This window comes from Dendrobates tinctorius, unplaced genomic scaffold (genome assembly GCF_039654945.1).
Source record: "Dendrobates tinctorius isolate UK_male_01 unplaced genomic scaffold, ASM3965494v1 ptg000063l, whole genome shotgun sequence".
Taxonomy (NCBI): Eukaryota; Metazoa; Chordata; class Amphibia; order Anura; family Dendrobatidae; genus Dendrobates; species Dendrobates tinctorius.
In genome coordinates, this window is record NW_027361731.1 from 15,768,998 (window position 1) to 15,783,857 (window position 14,860).

Here is a 14,860-nt window from a genome sequence, read left to right on the forward strand (position 1 = left end):
TTCTTTCTTAGAACACCATTCCAGCATTTTTCTTTAGTTCACCACCAGAGTAATATACGTACAGACACCATCTTCTGTTCTTCACACTGCTCTGGTCAGCCATGTTGATACTGTCACGATTCCTCCTCTCAGTGAGTGATTGTTATACTGTCCCATGGAAACTGTTCTTTTTGAAGTGTCAGTGTTTTGATTGACAGCTTGACTGTTCAATCCAATTATGGTCTTGCTGAGCTGTCATTGCTTTGATTGACAGCTCGGCTGTCCAATGTGTGACTGAGAGGTGTAGGATGTTCTCCAGGTGTTCAGGAGATAGCTCAGATAAATATCTTGGGCAATCTGCCCCGGGTCCCTGCCTGACGTAGTTTGTGCTTCCTGGTGAGTGTTAGCCTGATTCTGTTGTTTTGAGTTCTGATCTTCTGTTGCCTGACCCCTTGGACCATGTTCTGTCTATCACTTTGCCTTATCCTTTGGTTTTGATCCTCTTATGTCTTGTTATTGACCCAGAATTGTGACCTTACTTACAACTTTGTCTTTTTCCTTGGTTATCTAACATGCTTTCTTGGTATTGACCCCGGAACGTCTGACATTTCTGCCTCACGGTCTGTACATGAGTAGGGACTAGCATCACAGTGACCTGCCAGTGTTTGCTGGGTGAGCCAGAAGTCACTACTCAATATAGGTCTTTGAGAGCCAAAACAATCCTTTAATTAAGAGCTTGTGACCATAAGCCTTGACTTCTAGTGAGTAAGAAGCTGAGGTTACAAGATGGCAGAACGGGATCGGAGAGGCGTCAGGAAGAGCAGAAGTTGGCAGCTGGTAAATGCAGTTCTTGGGGCATGGAACAGATATAAGAGATACCATTCCAGTGGTGATCTCTATTAATTTTAAACTCTTGTGATCGCATTTTACAGCACATAGGTACATTCAATGTATGAGCTCTAGATTTAGGAAGCACCTCACCAGATTATTAGTCTATACAAGCAGCACCATTACAGACATTTTCTTTTTTCGTGGTATTTTGTGTGATTTTTGCATCAAATCACTTTCTTTCTATTCAGGTTTCTATTGAAAACAATTGTTTTAATTGATATCGTCAACAAAATTTACCTTGACCCATCAATGATGGATAGAGAAAGGGACAAGATGGCGGAGAGGATAATACACCTAACCCTAGAGATCCTCTTCCGGCTTACTGGAGAGGTGAGAGATTCTGATGACGTCACATTACATTATTCTTATCTATGGGAATAACAAGAATTTCTGAAAAGTTTGTGAACCCTTTAGAATTTTCCAAATATTATTATTTATTTTTCGAGCACCATTGATTCCATGGTGCTGTGCGTGAGAAGGTGTTACATACTAAAATACAGTGAACAAACGAACAACGACCTACTGGTACAGAAAGGAGGGGGCCCTGCCCTTGTGGGTTTACATTCTACAAGATTAATGGGAGACAGTAGGGTAGGGGGTTGCGGCAGCTTCAGTGGTGGTGAGGTGGCAGAGGGTCATTGCAGGCTCTAAGCTTACTAGAAGAGATGCGGTTTCAAGTTCTGTCCGAAGGTTATGAGTGTGTCAGATAATCAAATGTGTGGAGGCAAAGACTTCCAGAGAATGGTGAACACTCAGGAGACATACTGGAGGTGATTGGATAAGGAATGAATGTGGAGAAGTGAAGGAAGTCTTGAGAGGACTGGAGGTTGCGTGTTGGAAGATATCGTGAGATTAGTTAGAAGATATACAGTATATTATACAGAGGAGACAGATTATGAATGACTCTGTAAGTCAATGTTAGGATCTTGAACTGGATACGTTGGGTAATTGAGAGCCAATTAAGGCTTTTGCAGAGGGGAGAAGCAGAGCAATAGCGTGGAGAGAGTAGGAATAAACTTGATCTAAAACTACATTGGACTTTCACTAAAAGAAGGTAGAGAACCTAATCAAATAAATGTTTAAAAAATATTAGACTTTGGATCACTTTCCTCAAAAAAATGACAATATCACATCTGAGTGGCAAAAGTATGTACATATTTGCTTTCAATAGGTGGTGTAAACCCCTTGTGCAGCAATAACTCCATCTAAATGTTTCCGATAATTGTTGATTAGTCCTGAACATCGGATGGAGGAATTTTAGCTCTTTCCTCCCTACAAAACAGCTTCACCTGTGTTATGTTGGTGTTTTTTTTCCCATGAAAGGCTCGCTTCAGACTCTTCCAAAACATTTCTGTAGGACTAAGGTCAGGACTTTGAATTGCCCATTCCAAAACTTTACCTTTTTTTCCTTTTACCATTGTTTTAGGGTAAAGCAACTTGTGGCTTTGGATCTTGCTACAACCCATGTTCTCTTGAAATTCAGCTCATGTACAAATGTCCTGACATTTTTCTTTTGTATTTGCTGATAAAATTCAAAAATGATTGTCTCATCAATGATGGCAGCAAAACAGCCCAATCCATGGAACAACTATCACCACTGTACGTCATAGATGGTATGAGGTTTTTCTGTTGTAATGCAGTGTGGTTTTTTTTATCCAGATACCTTTTCTCATTTATCACAGCAAGCTTTTTTTTTGCACTCATCAGTCCACAAAACATTGTTCCTGTCTCTCTTGTCCATGTGATCTTTGGCAAGCTGCAGTTGGGCAGCAATTACTTTTTTAAAATAAGTGACTTTTTTCCTTATCCTGCCATGCACACCATTTCTTTTCAGTGTCTTCTTTATGGAGGACTCATTAACATTAGCTAAGGTGAGAAGCCTTTAGTTGCTAGGGATCACCTTGGGTTCCTTTTGTGACCTCGCAAGCTATTATAGGACTTGCTCTCTGAGTGATATTTGTTGGTCGACCAATCCTGGAGAGAGTTACAGTGTTCTTAAATTTCCTCCATATGTTCTGGATCTGTCTGACTGTGGCGTGGTCCAGTCCAAACTCCTTCGTGATGGGTTTAGAAACCTATCCAGCCAGATCAACATCAACAACTCTTCCTTCTGAGGTCTTCAGAAATCTTGATCGTTCTTGACATGATACACTTCCACAAACGTGATGTGCAGATTAGGTTTTGATAGATCCCTGTTCTTTATTTAAAAAAAACACTTGTATAAAAGTTTAATCCTCTTAATCTGTTGCAGTTATCGTATTATATAGCACTGTGTACTTACAATTGCTGATTTTGTCTTTCTACCCGGGTAATTCTTTTCTTTTCCATTAAGTCTATGAGATCACATGATTAAAAACTGACCAGATGACTCCTTCTAAGCTCTAGGTAGAAACAGGAGGTCTGTTTTCCCTGTATGAGCCATGAATCACAGCAAACGTCCCTGGCAGTGGGGAGGTGCGAAGCAGCTGGGTCAGGAGGTGAAGATGGGAAAGAATTCTGCAGGGAAAAGGGAGTTCCTGTTTCTACACAGAACAGAGAAAAATAAGAATTTACTGGGAAGAAAGGCAAAATGAGCAATTGTAAGTGCACAGTGGTATATAATATGATGACTGCAGTATACTAAGAGAATAAAAACTTTGATGGGAGGCATGTTTCTTTAAATCTGGTCACCCACTCTCACCTGATTGTCATCCCATTATCTAAAAGCCCCTGACACTAATTTCACCTTCAGATTATCTGCTAATCTCCTAATGGTTCACATACTTTGTGTGATGACACGCAGCTGGTGTAACTGGGGGTTTTGCCTAGGGGGCGCTGCAGGACAGACAGAGGATGCAGACCAGCAGGAAGGTCGAGTAGACGCCGCAACGTGAAGTGAGAACGGGACTCGAGGCCTAGCTGGGAGCGCGGTGTCAGGAGAGACAATGGGGGGCGGAGCCAGCAAGCAACTGGGAGGACAGAAGCCGGCCGAGGCTGCGGTGCAGAGAGGGAGAGAACAGGACGCTGTCAAAGACGAGCCAGAGGGAGTTTGGACTGGACCACGCCACAGTCAGACAGATCCAGAACATATGGAGGAAATTTAAGAACACTGTAACTCTCTCCAGGATTGGTCGACCAACGCCAGACAGGAGCGTGGGATCTGGAAGACAAGACACAAGCATAATCAGAGGTGAGCCGGGGTTCAGAAGTCAGACAGGAGCATAAGAACCGGAGGACAAGATGGGAGCGTAGTCAGGGGTGAGCCGAGGGGTCAGGAAACCAGAGAGGACTGAACGGTACCAAGACGGAAGCATAAGTCAGATAACAAACCGCGTCATTCACAGTAACGATCACACATACAGAGGAACAACAATTATAGCAGAGTAACCTGGGTCAGCTGCTCTAGCCGAGTGAATGGAAGTATCACCGACACCGAACTCGGGAAGTACTATCACTGAATAGCCACCCCTGAACCAGAGATAGGCAAATTAATTTAACCCTGACCTGACCAGGGCAGAAAGGAACAACCCCATCCTGGATCATGACACTTTGCCACTTGGGATATTAAATCATTTTTTTCAATAAAAAATTAGGTGCGCTAATATTTTTAACTCATTTGTTGTTTATTTTTTTCTTTATCTACTTTTAGGACTGTGATGTAGTTGTAGGTCAGACTTAGAAATATGGAAAATTTCTGAAGGGTTCATTTACTTTTAAGCACCACTGTAACTGGAGAGGTGAGGACTCACTAATAAATCTTGCTACAGATATTTCCAATGTGTCTCTCCATAACCAGGATTACACATTAGTGAAGAAGACCTCTAGTGAGCGCTGTCAGGATCCTGTGTTTGAGGGATGGGGAAGACACCTGAGCCCAATGATGGGGCCTACACCTCACGCCCTGATACATGAGCACATCAATGACCTGAAGATCCTAGAACTCACCTATAAGATGATTGAGCTGCTAACTGGAGAGGTGACACTGCTGGGAATGGTGGGACATTATACAGTAACACTATGAAGGGATCGGGGGATGACAGTATCATTGTATGTGTCAGGTTCCTATAAGGTGTCAGGATGTCTCCGTCTATTTCTCCATGGAGGAGTGGGAGTATTTAGAAGGACACAAAGATGTGTATAAGGATGTCATGATGGAGGTTCCCCAGCCCCTCACATCACCAGGTAATAGGACTAAATACACAAAGCCTATAATTATATCTGTATGTAAAGAAGGAAATCAGTCCCTGTATGTGTTTCCTCCAGATCTATCCAGTAAGAGGACAACACCAGAGAGATTTCCCCGTCCTCTTCTTCCACAGGACTGTAACCAAGAAGATCCCAATGTTCCTCAGGATCATCAGGTAGATGGAGAGAAGGTGTCAGGAGATCTCCCCTATGATGTGTAGACGACTGTGAAGGTCTTGTGCTCAGTCTTGTTTTATCCACCAGTATTATATGGTTTATACTTGTGTAATGAGAGCGGTGGAGATGGCAGGATTAGAGCTGATCATAGATGTGACTTCTCCATCTGTCTGTGACTTTTACAATATTTGTTTCAGGGTGAAGACCTGACCCATATTAATACTTCAGAGACATATGTGAGGGGTGATGAGCGGTGTAAAGAGGAGGTTCCTACACTTGACTCCCCAGGTGAGAAGAGACGTCATAGATTCTACTTGAATTATATGTTGAGTTTTTTAGAGTTTGTTAATACATGCATTTTACTCACAGACAGATTTGACGTGTAGTTTTTTTTTTTTTATACTAACGCATTGTGGCTTCAAAGTTTCAACGGTTAAGTAGATATAAAGGTTTTTCGCTGCAGGAAGTCACCAGGTCATAGCTTGTAATGTAGTTGAGGACTTCCAGTTTCCTGCAGAAGATCAAGAAGTAATGATGGACTGAGCCGGGTCATACACAGATGTCAGGCAGATGGACATTCATAGGGGTTATCCAGGCTTGGAACAAAATTTTGCTTTGACTGTATTTGACTGCAGACTGCCAAATTGTGACAACCTGCTTTAATGTCTACTGTTGCCACCACTGTCTTATATAATGCATGTATAGAGAAACATGAGAGGCAAAATACAAATTAAAAATACACTTTATTAGATCATAATTGAAAACCAAAATAATTAGGAAATAGAAACAAGAAAAAAACATGTAAGAATGATAAATGAAATTAGAAAAGGACAAAGTACAGTATAGGACACATGGATCAGCCCTGAATAAATCCGTAGCATACAGCCTTAAGTGTCTTATGTGGTTTTATAATGTTTTTATTTCATGGTGCATATTTTTAGCTGTTGCTTTAAATTGTGATCTTATTTTAATTCTCACTATATTTCCTTACACTTCTCTGCATTCGTTTAGTATGCTTATTGTACATTAGATGTTTAATACCAAGAGTTTGGTGAACAGGTGGCTCACCTCGATCTTATTCAGGTTGAGGTTGAGTTAGGCTGCAATTTGTATTCAGAAATATTCTAAGATATAATGCACTGTGATTTAATACTGATAAAATAAATTTTATTCTTGGCAGATGATGACTGTGCCACCAGGAACTCAGAGGGACATGTAATATTTTCAGATTTTAATGCAGATGATTGTGGTCTCCAGCAAGATGCATATGAAGAGTATGGCATTATTCCAGATTTACCTCCAGTCCTTCAGAGTGAAAATCAATCATTTGATTCTTTTCAACACATTCTCTCCTCTGCTGATTCATTACAGACTGTCAATGAAAATGAAAACCACAGAAGGGATGATGAATATCAAATAATCCCCACAAGGGAGAAACCATTCTCATGTTCAGATTGTGGGAGATGTTTTAACATTGAAGCAGGACTTGTTAGACACCAGAGAATTCACACAGGGGAGAAGCCATTTTCATGTTCAGAATGTGGGAAATGTTACGGCATTAAATCAAATCTCGTTAGACATCAGAAAAGTCACACAGGGGAGAAACCATTTTCCTGTTCCGACTGTGGGAAATTTTTTAACCATAGATCAGATCTTGTTGCACATCAGAGAACTCATACTGGGGAGAAACCATTTTCATGTTCAGAGTGTGGGAAATTGTTTAGGTGGAGATCAGTTTTAGTTAGACATGTGAGAGTTCACACTGGAGAGAAGCCATATTCATGTTTAGAGTGTGGGAAGTGTTTTAACCATAAATCATATTTCCTTGCACACCAGAGAATTCATACAGGAGAGAGACCATTTTCTTGTTTAGAATGTGGGAAATGTTTTAATCATAAATCCTATCTTCTTACACACCAGAGAATTCACACTGGAGAGAAGCCATTCTCATGTTTAGAATGTGGGAGATGCTTTACAGAGAAATACCATCTTATGAGACACCAGAGAATTCACACAGGGGAGAAGCCATTTTCATGTCCAGAATGTGGGAAATGCTATAGGGTGAAATCAAAACTTGTTACACATCAGAGAACTCACACAGGGGAGAAACCATTTTCATGTTCAGAATGTGGGAAATGTTTTATCGATAAATCAAGTCTTGTTGCACATCAGACAAGTCACACAGGGAAGAAGCCATTCTTGTGTTCTGAATGTGGAAAATGTTATTCTCGGAAATCACATCTTCTTCATCATCTAAAAACACACTTGGGGATATAGTAATGTCCTTTTTTTTTTTTTTACTGCTATCATACACTGCTCAAAAAAATAAAGGGAACACTAAAATACCACATCCTAGATATCTCTGAATGAAATATTCTAGTTGCAAATTTTATTCATTACATAGTGGAATGTGTTCAGAACAATAAAACATAACAATTATCAATGTAAATAAAAATAAATATCCCATGGAGGTCTGGATTTGGAATGATACTCAAAATCAAAGTGGAAAATCAAATTACAGGCTGATCCACCTTCAGTGGAAATGCCTCATGACAAAGAAAAGATGCTCAGCATTGTGTGTGGCCTCCACATGCCTGTATGACCTCCCTACTGTACAACGCCTGGGCATGCTCCTGATGAGGAGGCAGATGGTCTCCTGAGGGATCTCCTCCCAAACCTGGACTAAAGCATCCGCCAACTCCTGGACAGTCTGTGGTGCAATGTGACGTCGGTGGAGACGTGATGTCCCAGATGTGCTCAATCAAATTTTAATCTGGGGAACGGGCGGGCCAGTCCATAGCTTCAATGCCTTCATCTTGCAGGAGCTGCTGACACACTCCAGCCTCATGAGGTCTGGCACTGTCCTGCATTAGGAGAAACCCAGGGCCAACCGCACCAGCATATGGTCTCACAAGGGGTCTGAGGATCTCATCTTGGTACCTAATGGCAGTCAGGCTACCTCTGGCAAGCACATTTAGGGCTGTGCAGCCCTCCAAAGAAATGCCACCCCACACCATTACTGACCCACTGCCAAACCGGTCATTCTGAAGGATGTTGCAGGCAGCAGATCGCTCTCCACAGCGTCTCCAGACTCTGTCACGTATGTCACATGTGCTCAGTGTGAACCTGCTTTCATCTGTGAAGAGCACAGGGTGCCAGTGGCGAATTTGCCAATCCTGATGTTCTGTGGCAAATGCCAAGCATCCTGCACAGTGTTGGGCTGGGAGCAGAATCCCCATTTGTGGATGTCAGGCCCTCAGACCATCCTCATGGAGTGGGATTCTAACCGTTTGTGCAGACATATGCACATTTGTGGCCTGCTAGAGGTCATTTTGCAGGGCTCTGGCAGTGTTCTTCCTCCTGCTCGGAGGTAGCAGTCCTGCTGCTGGGTTGTTTCCCCCCTCCTTCGGCCCACTCCACATCTCCTAGTGTACCGGCCTGTCTCCTGGTAGCGCCTCCAGCCTCTGGACACTATGCTGACAGTTACAGCAAACCTTCTTGCCACAGCTCGCATTAATGTGCCATCCTGGATGAGCTGCACTACCTGAGCCGCTTGTGTGGGTTGTAGAGTCCATCTCATGCTACCACGAGTGTGAAAGCACAACCAACATTCAAAAGTGACCAAAACATCAGTCATAAAGCATTGGTACTGAGATGTGGTCTGTGGTCCCCACCTGCTGAACCACTCCTTTATTGAGGGTGTCTTGATAATTGCCAATAATTTCCATGTGTTGTCTATTCCTTTTGCACAACAGCAAACAGCATGTGAAATTGATTGTCAATCAGTGTTGATTCCTAAGTGGACAGTTTGATTTCACAGAAGTCTAATTTACTTGGAGTTAGATTCTGTTGTTTAAGTGTTCCCTTTAATTTTTTGAGCAGTGTATTTTTGACAAATTGTAAAAAAATTAAATCAAGTCAAATTAAACTCGCACGTTTAGAAGAGAAAGAGAAACCGATTATCACAGATGAGCACCTAGCCAAATCAGTTCTCCTACTTTGCACTGACGAGGGCCAATAGCCTGAAACACCGTGTCTGCAAATTGAGATACTGACTTGGCTTATATTCTAAATCATATTGCAAGACTCGTTATTGATTGTGACTTGTAGGATCGCTACTACCAACAGGTGCCGCTATAGAGTTCAAGTCCTCTTTACCTCTGAAGAGGCAATTTGTATATTAAATTTCCAAGAGATGAGCGAATTTCTTATTAGTCCGAATCATCCCAAAAATTACTTTCAGACGACTGAGTCCATTTGTCATAAATTGAATATACTTCAAACCCTTCAACTGCCCGGAAAAGAGGTGAATGACACTCTGAAATCTCCCTGGACTCAGATCAAATTACAAAACGGGGTTTGATACAATCTGTATTCTGCGTATTACATCTCTGTGACTGAGCTCAGATGTCCAATCTCCTATGCAATTCACCACATAATGGCAGCAGCATTTGCTTGTGCTTTTATAGTGGCTACAATCATCATTGACCTCTGCTTTATGTGCCTCTGGAATGTCTATGCTATAAGGTCCGATGCCAAAGTGTTAGGGGGAAGTCCGCCGGGCTGTACCCAATTTGTCAAAATCAAACTGAGAATTATTTGGAATCGCAACCCTCGACGAATGAAATCAGTTGAAAATGGTTGAGAATAATTGTTTTGACAATTGCCTAGGTGGAAGAGAAAGGCATGGGGCAACGCCTTGAAAAATTTCAAGTACAAATGAAAAATAAGAGGTCAGCAATCTGCCCAAAAATGGCTAAGAAATCATACTCTAAGTAATCACCGAAGCTTTTTTGAAGCCATTAACCATGATGAAGGTTTTTCTACTTTGGGGATTGATTTTTTTTGACCAGGCGGAGGGAATAATCCAGGTTTAATGAGTGACTTTTACATAGAACAGTTTTTACCATATTCCTTTATGGCCCATTTATGTACTTGTAAAATGTAATCATGTACCTCCTTAGATGTGTGTTGTCAAGTCGAAATAAAATGTATTTCTTTTAGTCTTTACTAATAAGATCCTCCATGCACCTCATCAGTTTTGTGACTCTTCTTTGTACTTTTTCTAACTCCAGGGCATGCTTTCCATGAAACCGTGACCTGCATATTCCAGATGATACTGCACATACTCTTTGTAAAGTAGTAGCATGACGTCGCTGTGTCCATGTCTCTTTAATACGTGACCGTATCCTGCTGGCTTGGCTTTAGAAGCAGCTGATTGACATTACTTGTGGTTAAGTCTGTGACCTATAAGTACACCCAGATCCTTCTCTGCAAGTGACTTTCCTAGTTTGAATTCCCCACAAACTGTGGGGAAGGTGACTTGACGGACAGATGTGACTGGTAGAAGGAGGGGACGGTTTGTGCACTAGTGACAGAGATTGACAGGTTAGAAAGGTAACAGCAGGGAAAGACAGAAAAGGGAGTGCAGTACCGTGAAATGACCACAAGATGGAAGGGGAGAGTAGTACAGGACTTACCATCAGCTTAGGGCTTAGGAATCCGCTTAATCATGGGGGGCGGGGAGATAGGAGCCCAGGTGGGAAATTCCCCTGTGAGAGAGGGGATAAATAGAAGGCGGGGCTCCAGGGGAGGAGCTCAGAAGAAGATTGGGAAAGTGAGAAGAGCTCGGCCAGGGGGACAGACAAACTAGACAGTCAGGGGGGTGGACCTGACGCGACGGACTGCAGGACAGGCAAGGAGAAGAGGCAGCCAGGGGGTAGACCCTGACTCGAAATACCGCAAGACAGACGAGGCCCCGGGGGTACCGATTGGAAGACGACCTCGGGCAGGTGAAGCGCTGGGGGTAGATTGGTCTAGGACAGCCCCCAGTGAAAGATCCGCGAGGTGCGTTACTGCGACTGGAGCTGAAGAATAGGTACCCGGGCCTGGCGATACAGTGGTGTAAAGAAACTGTGGAGCGTGTTTGGTGGTCGTCAGGAGGACGACAAATAAATCCGGAACTGTTACCAGTGGAAGCTGTCTCCGTCTCATCTTTGCCTCGTCTGGTAAGCAGTGGTCCACCCCCCTAGCCCGACCCCCTACCACATTTGGCGTAGTCGGCAGGATCGCCGCCGCTAATACGACAACTTCCGCGGCAGGCCTGCGTTTGAAGGACTTTGACTGTTCCTCTGTGGATTACAAGTGCCTGTGGATTACAAACACCTGTGGATTACAAATCGCTGGCCTGTGAATTATAATTTGGAGACTGTTCCGGATCCTTGCTTGTCATCGGAGGATCCGGGGTGGTACGAAAGACAGACAACTGGCGGAGAAGAGGAGCGACTGCGGGGCCGCAGGAGCGGCCGCTGAAGACATCGCCAGGGAGCCTCCGTGCGGGATCCCCCAGCCTGGAGGCTAGCCCCGCCGGACGGCGGGGTGAAGAACGGAGGCTGCGGGAGGAGCCGCGGGATGACGTGTCGGAGCCCGCAACGCTGGGGAAGGGGAGAGTTCCCCCGGCTTTGCCGGCGGCTCCGCATGCGGCTCCCACCACCCGGCCGCACCGCACGGCCTCCTGTGCTCCTGGAGGCTCGGCCACGGAGGACTCGGCGGCATCCGCCGGGCTGATTGATGCCCCTGCTCCCGTCCCCGAACCACCCTGCCCGGCGGCGCCATGTCTGGTGTCGCTGGTGCGGAACTGCCACCTCCCCGAACCACCCCGCCCAGCGGCGCCACGTCCGGTGTCGCCGGTGCGGAGCCAGCCCGCGGCCGACGCTCCTGTGTTCCCCCTTTCAGCAGCGGCCTGTTATGATGAGTCACCGAAGGAGGAAAAAACAAAATACCAGTTAAGTCCAGAAAAACCAGAGAGGTTGGCAGCTATCGGATTGCAGATCCCTGAACCTATCCACAACAACTAGCAGTAGCCGTGGGGGGTTCCTATGGTGCCCTAGACCCCTCGATCACAGCCGGAAAACTATATAGCTTAAAGACAGAAAGGGGAAAAACTAAACTGCCCCAGAGCAGACCCCAAAGCAATAGGCAGCCCCCAACATATAATGACGGTGAAGCAAGATGAAAACACTAACACAGATAGAAAGATAGGTTGAGCAAATGATGGGGCTCAAGCTAACTACATAGGACAGGATAGGAAAGCTGCTGTCTGCCATCCGCAAAAACCCTATAAAAATGAGCCAACCGACTGATAGGAAAAACAGGCCCTGAAGTCGCTAGGCTTCAAAAGACTATATCAGCACTCAGGTATATTCTGAAGACAGAGCAAAAGATCAACAGATCAGAGACAAAAATGGAATTCAGCTCACCCCCGGCCGGAGATGGCAGAACTCCCAAAAAAACAAGGCAAAACAAAAAACAAAACTGGAGTACAAAGCAGAGCAGAAAAACTTAGCTTTGAGATGCAGGAATCAGACTGGTCTCCAAGAATCCAGCAGGAAAATCACCAGCCAGGAAGAAGGGCATGGCAGCCTTATATCCAGTCCTCAATTCCAGCCACCCAGTCATCATCTAGCTGCCCAGGTGTCTGATAATCAGCCTCACTACCTTCCTTCACCAGAGGAGGGAGTTCATCAGACCTCAATAGTGAAGGGAAAAATGAACTCACAACAGTACCTCCCCTTGAGGAGGGGTCACCGAACCCTCATCCATGCCACCAGGGCGATCCATGTGAGCCCGATGAAAGGCATGCACCAATCTTTCGGCATGAATATCAGAGGCAGAGACCCAGGAATTATCCTCCTGACCATAACCCTTCCACTTAACCAAATACTGGAGTCTCCGTCTAGCCAGACGGGAATCCAGTATCTTCTCTACCTCATATTCCATGTTACCTTCAACCAATATAGGGTCAGGAGGTGCCACCACAGGAACTACTGGTTCAACAAACCTCTTCAACAAGGACTTATGAAACACATTATGAATTTTAAATGTGACAGGAAGAGCCAACCGAAAAGTGACCGGATTAATAATCTCCAAAATCTTGTAAGGTCCAATAAATCTAGGCTTAAACTTAGGAGAAGCCACCTTCATAGCGATATTTTTTGATGACAACCAAACCAGATCACCCACCTTAAACTGGGGACCAACGGTCCTACGCCGGTTGGAAAACCGCTGGGCCTTTTCCTGGGAGAGAGACAACTTATCCACTACTTGGTCCCAGATCTGGTGCATTTTCTCCACCACAGTGTCAACACCTGGGCAGGCAGAAGGCTCCACCTGCCCTGAAGAAAATCGAGGGTGAAAACCAAAGTTACAAAAAAAGGTGACATCAAAGTGGCAGAACTAGCTCTATTATTTAAAGCAAATTTGGCCAAGGGCAAAAATGAAACCCAATCATCCTGATCGGCTAAAATAAAACATCTCAAATACGACTCCAAAGTCTGGTTTGTTCTCTCCGTCTGCCCATTGGTCTGAGGGTGAAACGCAGAGGAGAAGGACAACTGAATTCCCAGCTTGGAACAGAAAGTACTCCAAAATCTAGACACAAACTGAACTCCTCTGTCAGATACAATGTTCTCAGGAATCCCGTGCAAGCGAACCACCTGTTGCAAAAACAAGGGCACCAACTCAGAGGAAGATGGCAACTTAGGGAGTGGTACAAGATGGACCATCTTAGAGAATCTATCACAAATCACCCAAATAACAGACATTCTCTGAGAGACAGGCATATCAGAGATAAAATCCATTGAAATATGGGTCCATGGCCTCCTGGGCACCGGCAAAGGCATCAACAAGCCACTAGAGCGAGAACAAGGTTTAGACCGGGAGCAAGTCCCACAGGACTGCACAAAATTCCTGACATCATGAGACAAGGCGGGCCACCAAAAAGACCGACTCACCAGATCTCTAGTACCAAAAATACCTGGATGACCAGCCAATGCAGAGCAATGAACTTCAGACATCACTCTCTTCCTCCACTGGTCTGGAACATACAACTTTCCACTGGGACAACGCTCAGGTTTGTCCTCCTGAAACTCTTCCAGAGCACGTCTCAAATCGGGTGAGATGGCAGAAAGAACTACCCCCTCGCCTAAGATGGTAGCAGGCTTAGTCACAACAGGAGAATCAGCAAGGAAACTCCTAGAGAGGGCATCTGCCTTGACATTCTTAGTGCCCGGAAGAGACCACAAAATCAAAACGTGTGATAAACAAGGCCCACCTAGCCTGTCTAGGATTCAAGCGCTTGGCCGATTCCAGGTAAATCAAATTTTTGTGGTCAGTAAGGACCACGACTTGGTGTTTGGCTCCCTCCAACCAATGTCTCCACTCCTCAAATGCCCATTTCATGGCCAACAGTTCCCGATTCCCCACATCATAGTTACGTTCGGATGGAGAGAACTTTCGGGAAAAGAAAGCACAAGGATTCATTTTAGATGTCACAGGATCTTTTTGGGACAACACCGCTCCTGCACCAATCTCAGAAGCGTCCACCTCCACCTGAAACGGGAGTGAGACATCAGGTTGCCGCAAAACCGGAGCAGAAGTGAATCTTCGCTTCAGCTCCTGAAAGGAAGAAACAGCCTCCGGAGACCAATTCAGCACATCAGCACCCTTCCTAGTCAAATCCGTCAATGGCTTGGCAATACCAGAAAAATTAGCTATAAATTTCCGATAAAAATTAGCAAAACCCAAAAACTTCTGGAGGGCCTTCAAAGAAGTGGGCTGAACCCAATCATAAATGGCCTGTACCTTGGCC

At 44.6% G+C, this 14,860-nt stretch overlaps 2 protein-coding genes across 2 annotated transcripts in view; one reads left to right on the forward strand and one right to left on the reverse strand.

Moving 5' to 3' along the window:
- Window positions 1–14,860, reverse strand: part of LOC141094243 (uncharacterized) — a 1,213,871-nt gene that overhangs the window by 134,099 nt on the left and 1,064,912 nt on the right. The window lies entirely within an intron of this gene.
- LOC141094292 (uncharacterized) lies at window positions 1,063–10,221 on the forward strand. The gene is made up of 6 exons (XM_073580130.1): window positions 1,063–1,200; window positions 4,646–4,825; window positions 4,908–5,031; window positions 5,113–5,210; window positions 5,409–5,499; window positions 6,392–10,221. Exons 1-6 carry the CDS (start codon window positions 1,120–1,122, stop codon window positions 7,486–7,488), a joined length of 1,671 nt encoding a protein of 556 aa, XP_073436231.1. The 5' UTR covers window positions 1,063–1,119; the 3' UTR covers window positions 7,489–10,221.

What these genes read in the sequence shown, in the direction of transcription:
- LOC141094292 (XM_073580130.1), top strand. Translation starts at nt 1,120, where the DNA reads ATGATGGATAGAGAAAGGGACAAGATGGCGGAGAGGATAATACACCTA. An exon ending in CCAGCCCCTCACATCACCAG is followed by an intron (nt 5,032 to 5,112) that starts GTAATAGGACTA and finishes TGTTTCCTCCAG; the next exon opens with ATCTATCCAGTAAGAGGACA. An exon ending in ATGTTCCTCAGGATCATCAG is followed by an intron (nt 5,211 to 5,408) that starts GTAGATGGAGAG and finishes TATTTGTTTCAG; the next exon opens with GGTGAAGACCTGACCCATAT.